Here is a 14,622-nt window from a genome sequence, read left to right as displayed (position 1 = left end):
CTCTGAATTACAAACTTTTATTCAGACATACGCCAGATCAAACACCCAATGTCTCTTTTTTCCTCTACAAAAACAACGACAGTTTGTACATATAAAAAATAAAAATACAAGAGATTGATGAAGCAACAAACTTCTGCAATGTTTGACAACTACAGCTGCTCTGCAATGGGTAAGGTGTAGCAACATTATACCCCATAACTTCTAAAACAAGCAGGATTTGCTGTTGATTGAGCAGCAGATGTCTTGGTGGTGTTGCTGGAGTTTGCAGTGAATGCTGCGATCTCACATGGGATAGTTGAGCACCACGTCTTGTTTGGCCAGCTCCAACAACATAGGGTCGTCGAAGAACTTGCTGATGCTCACATCCTCGCTCAGACCCTTCGGAGAACCAAACAAAATATTAGATATTATAAAGAAAATAAGACAATTTACAAGCACATTTTATAGAAGTAGCGACAAAAGGCTCACTTTGCGTCTTCGGGTCTTGATCATGAACTCTCTGGCTAGATGGGGGGCAGGCTGAGGCTCGAGAGGCCTGATCACAATGCTCTTATCTAGAGGGTCACCGGGCACAATCTGAAAGACAAACATGATCGTCATGGTGAAAAATAAAGAGAGAAAAAGCAAATGGCAGCTGTGACTGGTCAACATGGGAATTCTTTCCCTTTTTACTCAGCCGTGCAAAATCTGTGAAATAATCTGACAACACGAAGCACATCAAACTCAGAGCATTAACAAGCTGAGTGGGCATTTCATTAAATATCTGATTCAGCTGCAAGTCTGTCCCTTTGTTACTGAGTCAGGGGTGCGTCCATCAACATGATGGAAAGCGCAACGTGAAAGTGCTGTCACTCTTTTCGTCTGTGACCGACATGGCATCAGCGTCTTGTTAACAGGTTGAGTCAGAAGAAATTAGTTTGAAGGTTTTTAAACAATTTACTAAATCCACTAACTCGTTGGATAACCTTTGAAAGTTTTTAGTGATATGTGATACAGTTCCTAAATCCAGGAGGAAGAGGAAAGCTTGAATCTGAAGTAAGTAGTGTGATGCAAGTAACTAAGACTTTCTCAGCCTCGAGGAGAGATTAAAAGTAGAGGAAAAGGGGAAAAATATCGTCAATAGCATGGCTGAAGCCTAATCAACAGATGGATGGGAGCCTCTAACGAGAATAAGTCAGCAGCTCACTGATAGCATGCCAATACTGGCACTACATGATCAAACTAATGAGGGAGGCACAATATAGCCTCTTCAGTTAAATGTGGCAAACTGCATAGCTCACTGTGCTATATTCTTATTATCTGGGACAGCTGAATCTATATGTGCTGGCAGGACTAGTCAGTGGTGAACAGTCATAGTGTTGATTATATCGGTTACAGAAAGAGAGGCTTCCTTTTGAAGAGTAATTTAAGGATAGGTGGTCATGGTGATTGGTACTTTATCTTGGAAGTCTGCTGGGGGGGAAAAAATCCTTGTTTTTTGAGGGAGGGTTTCTCCAAACAATCTACAACTGAGCTAGGTGGAAATGATTCATCACACTGGTTCACATAATTGCAAAATATCAAAATATTTCTGCTGCAGTTTTAAAAATGAAAAGAAAATCAGGAATTTCCCCAGGGGAAATCTGAGTTGGTAACTGCTTTAAAACATGAAGGGTAATTTATATTCTCAGGGAAAAAACTACACACAATAATACTTTGGAACCTAACAAGTTGACTGAAATAAGTTATGAGGGAGGAAAAAAACCCTGTGTGCATTTGTCATCAGTGGGTTTCATTTATTTTTCATGTCCCAAAGGATCAGTGTACCTATAATACATCTTTTTACAGTATTTCAACAAGCTTATGAATAAATAATTCATGCCTAGCTTCTTGTCACACTTTCATTTTCACCTCAAGAGGATAAAACAAAACTTAGGAGTGTAAAAAATACTTAATATTTCCATCCAGGATAATCCTTTTTTCTTTCAGATTAATTTCGGAGCAGCAAAGTATTAATCTACACTAAGTAGAGTTAATTTTCCCTGACACAGCTCTGCAGAGTGCAGACACAAACACATGTCAGACATGTGCAGAAAGATACCCAGACAGCCACGTTATACTTAAAACGTAATGACTCAACACTCCACTCTACTCCACTTCAAAAGCGTTTTAGCCAGAGTGGCAGACATGTGCACGACGTGGGTCACTCCACTGCACAAGCTGCCATAATTTTATGTGGTGTCAGAGTTTGTGCGTGCAAGTAAGTGCATGGGTTTCAGCAGACAAACCCAAAATCACGCTGTCGTTTAGTGAATATTCACTATGAAATTCACATATTAACCGTATGTTTTGGGTGTTTTTTTGTCTGTTTTGATAAAATCTTAGTCCGCTCCTGAGATGCAAGCAGGTGAGGGTTGGCCATAATTTCATTCTCAATGAATCTAAGCTTTTTCTTTACTTGTATTAAAGTACAGCATATACCAAACTCTATGTGTAAGTCTGACACCTCTGGACGTCTCCAAAGCTCCTTGAATGTCTGCGTTTTCTTAGCACTTCCACCTGGATTTTCACTGACGTTCTTACTAACTTTACTGAACAAACATCAGCTGGAAAGCAAGTTAATGTCTTTAAATCTTACCTGCCAGTGGTGGAACACAGACAGAGCAAAGGCCTGACCCTGTGTGTGTGTGCGAAGGTCTGTCTCAAAGCCAAACGAGTCAATGGCTGGGATGAAAGCCTTAATTGTGTAGAGAGGAGAGCCTGGAATTGGTGCATCCTGGGTGACGTGACCCCTGATCAATGACAAACACGACACCAATAATTAAAAAACAGAAGGAATTTGTATTTACTAATATTTGCATTGCTTTGCACTAAACCCTACATCAATATAAAGAAAACAGACAAACCTCCTTCGAGCCAGCACTGTGTAAACTGCAGACACACAATCAGCTGGAGCCTGAACCTCTACAAAGTAATATGGCTCCATCAACCTCGGAGTGGCCTGGGACATAAGGGACAATATACATTAAAGCAAGGACAAAAGCCTGGAGGAAAAAAATACGGCAATGGCATGTACAGCTGACTGACAGATTTATGAAAACAGCAGCATACAAGCCAAAGAAGATGAGGAAAGAAGCCAACATCATGAAAGAGGAATGTTATCACACTGCAATTAAAAAGACTGCACATCAGCAAAGATCCATACTCTAATCAAGGTAATGGAACATTAAAGAAAGTGCGGGTGAAAGGAAAAACTGGAGAAGCTAATGGCAGATGAGAAGAATGGGGATCGGGGGAAGAATGAGCTCACCATGAGGAAAGCAGAGTACACCACTCTCCTTGCTGTTGGGATGACCTGACCTCCTCCTCTGTGGAGAGGCTCCTGAGCGATGACTGCGTCCAGGATCTTGAACTTGACATTTCTGATGGCTGAAGGCAGCAAAACACACGGTTATGGTTAAATAACGCTGATGAGGAAAGGCACATTTTGACAGTGTATGATTTCTACAAGGTTAGGAGAAAATTCCAGCACCAGATGCAATCCAAACAAAACAAAGATTTTCTCCGTAGAAGCAGCTTGTTTCAGTGGTGCAGGGATCAGAGTGAACTTACGTTCATCACACAGAGGTCCTTCCCTGGTGCCCCACTGGAAGCCCTGCACAATGCTGTCTTTGACTGAACCAAGCAGTGCTTTGTCCACCTGTAGGTGAAACACAAATTGATGGAGCATTGGTTAAAACATTGACAGTTCAATATCCTTGTATGATTTGAATCTTAAGTGACGGGTAGAAACTAAGTACAGCTAGCCAAGTGTGGATGTTCTAAACTTTTGTTTCTTTGAAATGTATTTTTTGATCTTATATAATAAAAAATTAAAATGAATCATCGATAACTAAACTACTGTCACAAATTTCATGTAACGGCATAGTTTAAGACAGGGATCTCAAACTCCAGTCCTCAAGGGCTGGTGTCCTGAAACTCTTCCATGTGTCCCTGTTGCAACACACCTGAATAAAATTAGTAGGTCATTACCTACTAATTTATTCAGAGAGAACAGAACTTGACTGCATGCTGAAGTGGCAACCCCTAACCCTACTCAAGTAAATTTAAGCAAATGTAAGTGTTTAGAAAAATGTACTTCTAAAAGTGCTTTTATTGCACCGTGTTCATTCACTCATGAGCTGCTGTAACATGAATCAAATAGCTGAATTGCCACCTCAGCATCCAGTCAAGTTCTATAGAGTCTTGCTAATGACCTGCTAATTGTATTCAGGTGTGTTGCAACAGGGACACATGGAAAAGTTTCAGGACACCGGCCCTCCAGGACTAGAGTTTGAGACCCCTGGTTTAAGAGCTTTGCCAACAAGTTCTGATTGGTTCAGTTTGTCCGTCTCTCAGTTACTCAAAAAACTGTGCTCATTTGTATTGATTTACAAAAAAACCAAAACAAAACAAAAAAAAAACCAAACAGATGTGGAACTTGGACCAGTTTAGAAGTGATTGGAATTCCCGATTGGAAGCGAGCAAAAATGAGACCATATGTCTCATATACACAAATGTTAATTTGAAAAGTGAAAAAATAGTGTCATCAAACTAATTCAGATCCAGATGTCCATCTGAATCCACACATGCGCGTGTGTGTGTGTGTGTGTGTGTGTGTGTGTGTGTGTGTGTGTGTGTGTGTTGGGGGGTTGAGATTTGGTGCAAGTATGCTCCTCTGGGTTTATCTTCTAAATGCATGAATTTCAGCAAAAAAAAAAAAAAAAAAGTCAAACTGCCAAATACTCACAGGGCTTCAGTTTTTCAAATGACACATTTTTTTTGCATAAAAACAATTTGAATTTTGTGCTTTGAAAAGCCCCATTTTCTGTTATGTTTTTGGACGGTTTAGAGACTAAACATTTTTAATACACGTTTTTTATACTGTCAAGGAGTTTTATTTTGTTATGAAGAGTCTGTGCTCAAATAGGAAAAAACATCTAGCATTAAATCTTTGCATAGACAAACAGACGCACACACTGTTGTGACTGAATTAAAACCTCACCTCAGAAGGCAGTGTGTCATCTACAAGAATGTTTGGCCCTGTAGTGTCTGGTCCGAAGGCCCAAATAGATCTGGCAGCCAGCAAATCCCAGTCGTACTTGGTCTGGAAAAACTCTCCCAGCTTCTTCCTGTCATGAGAAAAGAACAGAGCCCAGATGAAACGAGGGCTGCACACTGTGCCACTGTGTAACATTAAAGATATTGGCTCGCTGGGGGGGGGGGGTAAAGGGGTTAATGGAAGAGGAAGAGTATCCCATGCTGGCTCTGCTGGGTACCAATGAGCTCAGACATGTACTGATTGGAAGCCTCTCTCGAGCACCATACACACTCGTGCATGTAATCATGTCAGAGAGGAGGAAATTCATCCATGCTTTTAGTGAATGATTCAATTACTGTAAGTGACTTGATCAATATAGCATGGAGGATTTTTTTTTTTTAAATGAAGACATACATTCATAATGCACAGAAGTTTATTCTTCATATTGCCTTAATATTAAAATACAGAAAGTTGTTTATATACACTTTAAATAGATATATTGGTGACAGTAGCTGCTTTTGTATTTCACATTTCCTACACCCAATAGTCTTGAATACCAGTAATACAGTTTAAAGAAAAAGAAACATAAGAGGCAATTAAGATGTGACTAAAATAGACTTTCATTGACTATTGAGCTTTTTTTTTTAATACAGTGTCCCTTCATTTTTGCAAGCTCTAGGAAATTCGACAAACAAATAGAACCAATTGTAAAATGTTTGTCCAAATTATAAATGCGTGGATTATTTTTAATACCGTAATGTAAAACACTGGCATTGATTGTATAAAGTCTGGCACAAAACAAAAGCAGAGTTCTCTCTCTTGAGATGCTTTTCCTGGCCTTGTGCTTTTAGTTTTGGCTTCAGTAATCTAAATAAATACATAGATAAATAAATGAAAAATCATACTCAGCTGTATTAAGGTCAGGTGACTGAGGTAGCTAAGACGTGCATGTCTTTTGCCTTAAAAAGCTGCTCCAATGCATTTTTCTGCATCTTTTCTTGTACTGGGAAATGCTGTTCAATCAGTTTTGCAGCATTTAACTGAATGTGAGCAGAAACTATAGTTCTATAACTTAAAAACACATCTTGCTACTTCTCACTGCAGTCACAAAATCAGTAGCTATCGGTGACCCAGTTCCTCTGGATGCCATGCATTCCGCTAACATAACACTGCCTTCACTGTGTTTGATAGATAATGTGGTATTGTTTGGATCATGAACCCTTTCTTTCTTCCCTTCCTTTTTCATTCTATGTGCCCACCATTCAGGCATGAGTTAATTTTACTTTCATTTATAAAAAAAAAAAAAAAAAAAACATTAATCAACTGGGCGTTTTTTTCCTTTTTAGGTCTTTTCTGGAAAATCTAAATTTGATGTGTTTCTGTTTCTTGAGTGTTGCCAGCAGTTTCCATGTTGTAAACTATTTAGATTTGTGAAGGCACCGCCTGACTGTAGACTTTTACAATAGGAAAACATGAAGAAAGCAGCGGTGAGAAATTTTACACCAAACCTCAAACCTGCATTCAACTCATATATGACAGAGTTAACAACTACATCACATGGATTACCTCCATTTGTAAACGAAACATTTAAAACTAGCTGAATCAGATCACTCAGAAAGTGCACACCTCTGTGTCTATTCATGATAAAATATCTAGAGTAGAGATCAATAAATGTACTTTAAAATTACACTTTTATAAGCTTTGAATATTCCTCTGCCTTCCTTCTTTGGAGCATTCAAATACAGAGCCAATGACTGGGCTTAAATGTCTGCTGATTTAAATCTGTTTATGGATGAATGAAAATAAAATATTGGTCAGGATGGCGCTGAAATATTGAGTATTTTATAACCCTGGTATCATATTAGAAGGAAAAGGAAGAAATCAAAACGTCTAAAATAAAAAGGTAAATTATATTCTTTTAGTTAATTGAAAGTTCATTCTAACTTCTATACGTGTGAGGATAAGAGTAATGTCATCACCTACCTGTTCCAAGATATCTGCACTACTTCATTCTCGATGTCCTCGGCCAGCCCCTTCTCCAAGGGCTCAGCAATCATGGTGATCTTATTCCTGTCAATCATATCATACATCTATCAATCACTAATTCTGGGTTGGAGAGACACTCAGCTCAAGGGAAAGACTGACTGAAACACTCTGAACAGTTCACATATTTAACTTCTCAACATCAAACACAACAAACTGCAAAACAGCATGAATGAGATTTGAAACTTTAAAACTAAAAAAGAAAATTATTTTAGAGCTGGGTGCTCTAAATTATATTAATAATCTATCCCAGACTGCCCTCATGCTGTTGTTTGTTTGGATAAGATCTTAAATATTACCCTCGACACGTACTTTTTATTAGGCGTCTCAGCAAAGCACTTCAGGGACGATGTCTCCACAACTGTTTCACAGAAAGTCACAACAGGGTCGGCAACCTGAGGGGGGAAGGGGAGCGAAATTACAAATAGAAAGCAATGATTTTACTCGTGTGTACTGTCTTTAAGTAATATTTCGTTTTTCTACCAAAAAGTAAATAAAAAACCACACACACAAAAAAAAAAAACTTGTTCAAAAACATCAAAGCACATCTGGGTGGCAGGGGAGAGGATAACACACCGTTTCCTCCCCTTTAACAGACTAACATTCCAGCTACAGCTTAATAACGTCCAGTCAAATTGCAGCAAAAACTAAATCTTATCATTTGAATTTTCTTACTAATTCTCACAGTCCCTAATGTTGTCACTACGAGACGTGCAATAAATGCCACAAGTTGTGCGTCATTAGTAAAGCAATGCTGAGGAAAAATTACTTTAATGTCGATTTCAGAGTACATCTTCCTCAAGTCGTGCATGACGCAGTCCAAGTAAAGCTCTCCTGTCCCCAAGATGACATGCTCTCCAGACTCCTCCACCTGAAAGACAAACACACCAGTCAATTAATTTAACTGTTGTTTAGATTACAGTCTGGAGCAGTGACACTTCCAATGTTTGTCCTTTCAAAGGTAAAACTACACTGAAATCTTTTAAAACTGACTTTCAAATAACAGGCTCAGGCTGTTATTTAAAACAAAAACAAAAAAAATGATTGAAACGTGTGATGTCGTACCTTTGTGGTGAGAGAAGGATAGCTCTTGTTGACCTTCCTTAGTCCGTCGAGCATTTTGGGCAGCTCTGATGGATTCACAGGCTCCACTGCGATCTTGATGACTGATGCTGTGTTGAACTTCAACGGCCTAAAAATCTGAGCCTAAAAGACAGAGTTTAAAAAAAACCCATGAGAATCTGGATTTGACTCTTTTTTTATTTTTTTAAGACGCTGGATATATTTTTCTGCCGATCTCCCACCTCTTCGTTCCCTCTGGGCTCTGTGATTGTGGCGGTCTTGACGATCGGCTGGTCACAGCCCTCAATGAGAACCCAGTTGCCGGCGGGCACTCGATTCACTTCAATCTGATACCTAAAATAGTGGAATGAACTGAAATTTTAATAACCAACGCCTGATTTGTGACAAAACAAAGAATTCAAGCTTTAAAAGTATACCTGGCCACAGAAATCCAGAGACGCCCCACAGTGCAGACCTGAGAGTCCTCCTCATCTTCAAGTGTGTAGTTCTCTCCCAAGACCTTGACGGGCTGACCTGCCTGAATGGTCCCGCTCAGCACCCGCCCGAAAGCATGGAACTGAACACCATCCTCTGTGCTGTACATCTTAGTGGTGTGGCACATCAGAGGACCCTGAAGGTGACAGACATGACAACATAAGAGGAATGATGAAGAAGTGGAAAGTTTTAACCACTGGAACGTAACTTTTAGTAAAAGGTATCAATTAACAATTTGTGTTTTTCGAGCAATTCAAGGAGCCCTTTGACTTTATTTGCATCAGACCTGAAAGAATTCCACTGGAAGGAGATTGCCACCAACAAACCTGACCTTCCATTAAACTTACATCAGGATCACACTCTGCCATGACTTCCCCCAAGTCTGAGTCGAGACCTCCGGTGTAGGTGTGCTCAATCTTGTTCCTAGCACCCTCTTGTGGTGAAGGAATGTGTTGCACGCACATGTCTACAAAACCTGCAAGAAAAGCACCAAGATTTCAATATTTGATGTACTGAAGATCTGAGACTCATCAGATTTTCTAAAGAATGGCCATTAATCTACAGATTACAGCTACAAAATACACACAAGCTAACAGTGTATAGTATTATTACTACTTTATTCATCACACACCCAAGCATACAAGGCTGTATAGTATTTTAAGTTTCAAAAAAAAAGAAAGAAAGAAATAATAATATATATAAACAAAACAAAATAACTAAATCGGGCAATACCAGTGAACTCTCCAAAGAAGCGATTACAGACGAGCCTCAGCAGGGGTCTAATGTTCAGCTTCAGCTCCTCCTTAGTCAGGTGGATACCCAGCTCATCCAAAACTCGAGGGAGAGACGTGTCCACATCCCCAACCACCTAGGCGCAAAGAGGATTTAGGTAAGGATTACACACAGAGCTTTGCGAGTTCATCCCACCCTTCCTGCAGCCAGAATGTACCGAGCTACTTGGTTGTGCCTATGTTAAAAAAATAAATAAATAAGACGTTAAATGCAACGAACCTGTGAGAGGATCTTGTACAGAGGCTCCAGAACAAATTCCACAAAGCTGCGCTGGGAGTTACTACTGGGAGCTTTTTTCGTGAACTTGCGACTGAATTAGGAAGAGGAAAAGATTGTTGTTGTAGTAATAATAGCAACGATGTATTAAGAGGATAGTTGTGCATCTCGTGACAATCCACATTAGCTACTCACGTTTTGGGGTTGAAATAAATATCTCCCCAGAGCCTCTTGGCAAACTCATTATAGTTGATGTCACCTACAAACAGAGAGAGAGAGAGAAAGGGTAAGAGGATACTGTGTAGTGTATGAAATAAAGTCATGCCTTTATGTAGGGCTGGTCACATGAAAGTCGAAGCTTTGTAGCCCCCCAGACTGAACTAAGATTCTTCACTTCTGACATTTGTTTTTCAGGCTTCCTGAACAATTTTAAAAGTCAAAATCATGTGTGTTTTTCAAGACTGAAAAATATGAAAATGATATATTATACTTCAGCTTTCAATAAAAGCCATAAACACTTGTTAGGTTTACAACCTAAAAGCCCCCCAACTTCAGAGTATTTTGTATGAAGTTTTGTAATCTTATGGTTTTAGCTTATCAAATCTACTTTAGAAACCAGAAATTATTTAATTCATCAACCATGCTATGTAAACAAAAAAAGTTTCATTTAACAAAAAAAACAAAAACAAAAAAAAAAACATGACAAACTGAAATAGGTAAACTGTATAAGGATGCCATGTTTCTTATGCTTTTACATGTTTAAAATGAATTAAATTGGGTCAAAATAGCAGAAATACGCAAGGTTCATTATTCAGACAAAGCTTTATGGTTAAAAACAGCAATATATTAATACTGCTGTAGTGAAGCACTGATTTTACTGCTTTATAAGTCCAAAAGTCATCTCACCATAGGTATCTGAGTAGATCTTTGCAAAGGACCCCAGGGTGAAACAGATGCTGTACTGAGAGCTGGCGAAGCAGACATTTCCAAGGAGAGGAGACACCACCAAGTTCTCATCTGTGGAATATGTGCTGCAAGGGAACAGAAATAGCCAATCAGCAACCAGTGTCACTGGGGTGGTCAGTGACAGATTAATGTGGCTTTCCTTTAAAAGAAATTCTTCCTGTGACCATGTTCACCGCCTGACAAAAAAAAAAAAGAGTCCTGCTATTTGTCAGCAGCGCAGTGCTTAACCAAGCTTCACACTACCTCACACAACCAAGATATCATGTTAGAAAATATTTAAACCTAGTGACTTAACATACACCAAGACAATAATATTTATTATTAACAAATATTTTTATGGTAATATCTTTTGAAAAAAAGAAAAATCACATGAAACACTTCACACTCTTCAGACACTGTTAGCGAGGGGTTCCCAGTATTACCTCAGCAAACCATTGACCTCATCTACAATGTGGCGAAGTTTATAATAAGCATCTGTGGGCGGCAGTTTGAGCTCCAGAATGAGACGATCAACCTTGTTGATGCAGATGGTGATTGCCATTCGCTCCTGAACCGCATGCTTGATGAGACGCTCTGTGTTCAGCATCACCTGGGCAGAGATACACAAATATCTGTGAGATCTATGGGCAGCTGAAGAACACACGCATAATGACATAAAAAGATATAGATAGTGTTGGTTTGGGAGAACCGCAAATAGAAGTTGACTCACTCCTTCTGCTGCATCTATGAAGAGGACAACGCCATCTGAGAGGCGGATGCTAGATGTGACCTCATCAGAGAAATTCACGTGGCCTATGGGAGGACGAGCACAAAAGTAGACTTGTTAGTTTTGTGTTTTTTGTCAGCAATATTTAGATCATTCTATAAAACCTCAAAATATGCATCTAACAACTTAAGGATCCAATGTGAATACAATACCTGGTGTATCCATTATATTGAAAAGGTAGGATTTTCCTCTGGAGTCAGGCAGGACCATTGTGACAGGGGTACTTTTGATGCCAACTCCTCTCTATAAAAATGGATCAGGTAAAAAGCAAGGGAAACATTGATACAGTCTTCTAAAGAAGATATTCAGGCTGAAATAGACTCTGGATACTTATAAATATTGATAGAATTATTTAGTAATGAATGCTCTGTAGCGTTATGGCAGTTAAACCAAGCCACTCACCTCTTGTTCGGTAAAGAGGATGTCTGTGTATCGGAGCTGAAAAAGTAAAACAGATCATGTTGATCTCAGCTGTCATATACAGAATTTATGTATAACAGAGTGCAAACATGTTGAATTATTGTACACAACACTCACATCCACATCATCTCTCTTCCTGATTTCTGGGTGTGTCTGCTCAATCAGGCAATCCACAAAACAGGTCTGAATGGAATAAACACATTCATTAGATTCCCGTGAGCCACAGATGGCTCTAAAGTGCAGCCATGTTATTAGCATATGCTCCAAAATGTTCCAAATCTGTTCAATTTTTCATCTTAGGAACACATGTTCGCTTGGCTACATGCTGGAGAAGAGCCACGACTGGAAGAGCATATTTAAAGAAGCCTGAGCCCGGAGCAGGAATAAGGCAGACTCTAACCTTGCCGTGGTGAAGGTGACCGCAGAGGGTGACGTTACGAATCAGCTCTGGTCCGTCCATCAGATCTGCAAGAAATCTGACGAGGGAGAAGAGGGTTAATGCTGCTTGCTAAAGACACACTATAAATGCATGAAGATGGACTAATGTGTAAAGAATATTACACGAGATCAGTCTGTGAAACACTGAATTGCATTTTCAGATGCAACAAACCACTTGAACAATTCTTACTCCATATCGTAAACTGTGGCAGGCAACTCCTGTTCCATCAGGGTGAACTGCTTGTTCTTCACAGGCTTGATGATCGGCTCTGGAAGGAGTAAAGAGAAAATATTGTGTACAGGATTATGAAAAGAAGCATTTTTAAGACTGCACTCCTTGACTATTTTTATAGTTAAAATACATCTGAAAATACAGAGAGTGAATCTGTGCGTTCAAAACATATACATTTTTCTTTAATTTTGCCCAGTATTGCAACACAGGTGTACTATTGCGCCTGTTTTCATCCATCTATGTTCTTCCACTTATGCTGCTTCCTAACAAACCCAAATTCACTGTTAAGTTCAGCTCGACCAAGACAAGACCTTCGGGGTTTCTCGTTAGTGACTACACATGTAAGAATGATTGGTCCTCATAAAGTTAAAGCGATGAGCATCTGTTACTTGACAGAAGTCTACGCATTTTCCTATCATCTTTTGTAGCTTTTTTTTTTTTTTTTTTTTTTTTATTCTTGACTAAAGTAAAATCTATTTTTAAAATAAACAAAATTTCAAAAGTAATGTTAATCATGGTGCTGGTAATTTTCTGTTGAGAGAAGGCAAAAACCTCTTTTCTGTATGTAGAAACCTTGATTTTGGTCAACAAGGTTTTTTTTTTTTTTTCATCTTTAGATAAATTTAAGCAGCCCTACCTGTAAGTGGTTGTGTATCTTCCTCCTGTACAATAGTTTCCACTTCAGGCCCATAGACCTCCTCTGCTGTAGGATAGTACTTCTTGTCCTCATGCAGGACCACCTCCATGCCAGGGACATCATCATCAGCATCCGCTGGCTCATCCTCGTCATCTTCATCACCCTGCAAATTGTAAATACCACAAACTCATGTACTCACTGCAAACACGAACTTCAGTACTACCTGGTAATTACTGCTGGTTCTTGAGTGTTAAGCATACCTCGTCGACGTCTCTGTCCTCTGCATCCAGGTCATCATCATCGTCGTCAGAGTCCAGCTCTGGACCGATGTAGTTCCCAAACTCGTCATACAAATCAGCCTCCATATCGCAGAGAACTAAATGAGGGGTTGATATGTCAATGAGCAAGTGCATTTGGTGGCAAAGTTCATTTTATAAATACGATCCACTGTAGCATACAAAACGCATAACGTTTCAGCAGAAAAATATATAGGAGAGGAAAAAACGACGAGATATTTAAAATGTATAATGTATCTTATTGCTGTTTAAGTTAGCCAAAACGTAACGTGTCAGTGAGTCATCAATAACACATCAGTAACTTCCTCACTTTAATGCTTCACTAGAAAAGGAAATTTACTTTTAATATAAGTTAGCTTTAGCTTGTTTTTGTCTGCCAGTGGCGGTTAACATTCATGAGAAAGTATATACCACTGTAAGTCACCGCTAAAGCGAATGCTAACGCTAACCGCTGCACAGCATGCAGGGACGCAGTTCAGTTACTTTTATAAAGTTCACTCGAGTTTTCTGTCCACAGAGAATCAGCACAGAAAATGCATCTTGACTAAGACGTTTCCGTTTGATATAAGCAGCTCTTCTATTACTGCACTAGCGATCCTAAGACGACCATGCTAGCCGGCTAACAAGCACAGAAATGAATGGCTTGAAAGCGACGTTTGAGTTACGTTGTTGTTGTTCAGAGATTTTAGTTCAAGATAACTCAGTGCTGCATGCTGCTAAATACACGTACCTGTATCCTGTAGGAATCACTTAATTATCGATTTCGAACAAACTGAAAGTTGTGTTTATAAGCAGACGAGAATATATTATTCAAAGAGCGCCATGCGCACCAGACGCTTCCGGTTTTCTTCTTCAGCTGTTTAATATGAAGGCGGTTAACAATTTATGTTAAAGCTCACTACTGCCCCCATTTGGGCTACAAAGCCACTACTGCACACGTTTGCAAAACGGAGGGTTCATTGCTACATCGCTTCACCATCTACAAATGGCACTTGCTGCAAAATAAAACGTGTGTACTCACAGAGCATTTATGTAATGATTTGTTTTTATTTTTATATCTTCATTGACGTCCGTGTGCAATTGTTTCCCTCAGGTGATCCTCATATGTAACTACAACTTCCTCTATTTTTAGAGTTATTTTGATAACTACTTTCAGAATATGTTAGCCGAAAGACTCAGAAAATGTAAACGTTACCGTGT

The 14,622-nt window shown here is 39.2% G+C and overlaps 1 protein-coding gene across 1 annotated transcript; it reads right to left on the bottom strand.

Moving 5' to 3' along the window:
* On the bottom strand, positions 1 to 14,307 carry eftud2 (elongation factor Tu GTP binding domain containing 2). The gene is made up of 28 exons (XM_003442014.4): positions 14,153 to 14,307; positions 13,387 to 13,502; positions 13,127 to 13,289; positions 12,448 to 12,526; positions 12,220 to 12,295; positions 11,937 to 12,002; positions 11,802 to 11,837; positions 11,552 to 11,642; positions 11,343 to 11,425; positions 11,056 to 11,222; positions 10,574 to 10,698; positions 9,863 to 9,926; positions 9,671 to 9,761; positions 9,392 to 9,527; positions 9,007 to 9,134; positions 8,602 to 8,795; positions 8,407 to 8,518; positions 8,168 to 8,308; positions 7,872 to 7,973; positions 7,415 to 7,497; positions 7,043 to 7,129; positions 5,024 to 5,150; positions 3,592 to 3,679; positions 3,290 to 3,408; positions 2,886 to 2,980; positions 2,618 to 2,771; positions 469 to 576; positions 1 to 378 (listed from the first exon to the last, which is right to left on the bottom strand). Exons 2-28 carry the CDS (start codon positions 13,489 to 13,491, stop codon positions 283 to 285), a joined length of 2,916 nt encoding a protein of 971 aa, XP_003442062.1. The 5' UTR covers positions 13,492 to 13,502; positions 14,153 to 14,307; the 3' UTR covers positions 1 to 282.
* Between the last annotated feature and the right edge of the window lie 315 nt (positions 14,308 to 14,622).

Source organism: Oreochromis niloticus, linkage group LG4 (genome assembly GCF_001858045.2).
Source record: "Oreochromis niloticus isolate F11D_XX linkage group LG4, O_niloticus_UMD_NMBU, whole genome shotgun sequence".
In the NCBI taxonomy this organism is placed as follows: domain Eukaryota; kingdom Metazoa; phylum Chordata; class Actinopteri; order Cichliformes; family Cichlidae; genus Oreochromis; species Oreochromis niloticus.
Note: the sequence above shows the minus strand (reverse complement) of the source record. Positions and strands in the feature narration are given on the sequence as shown.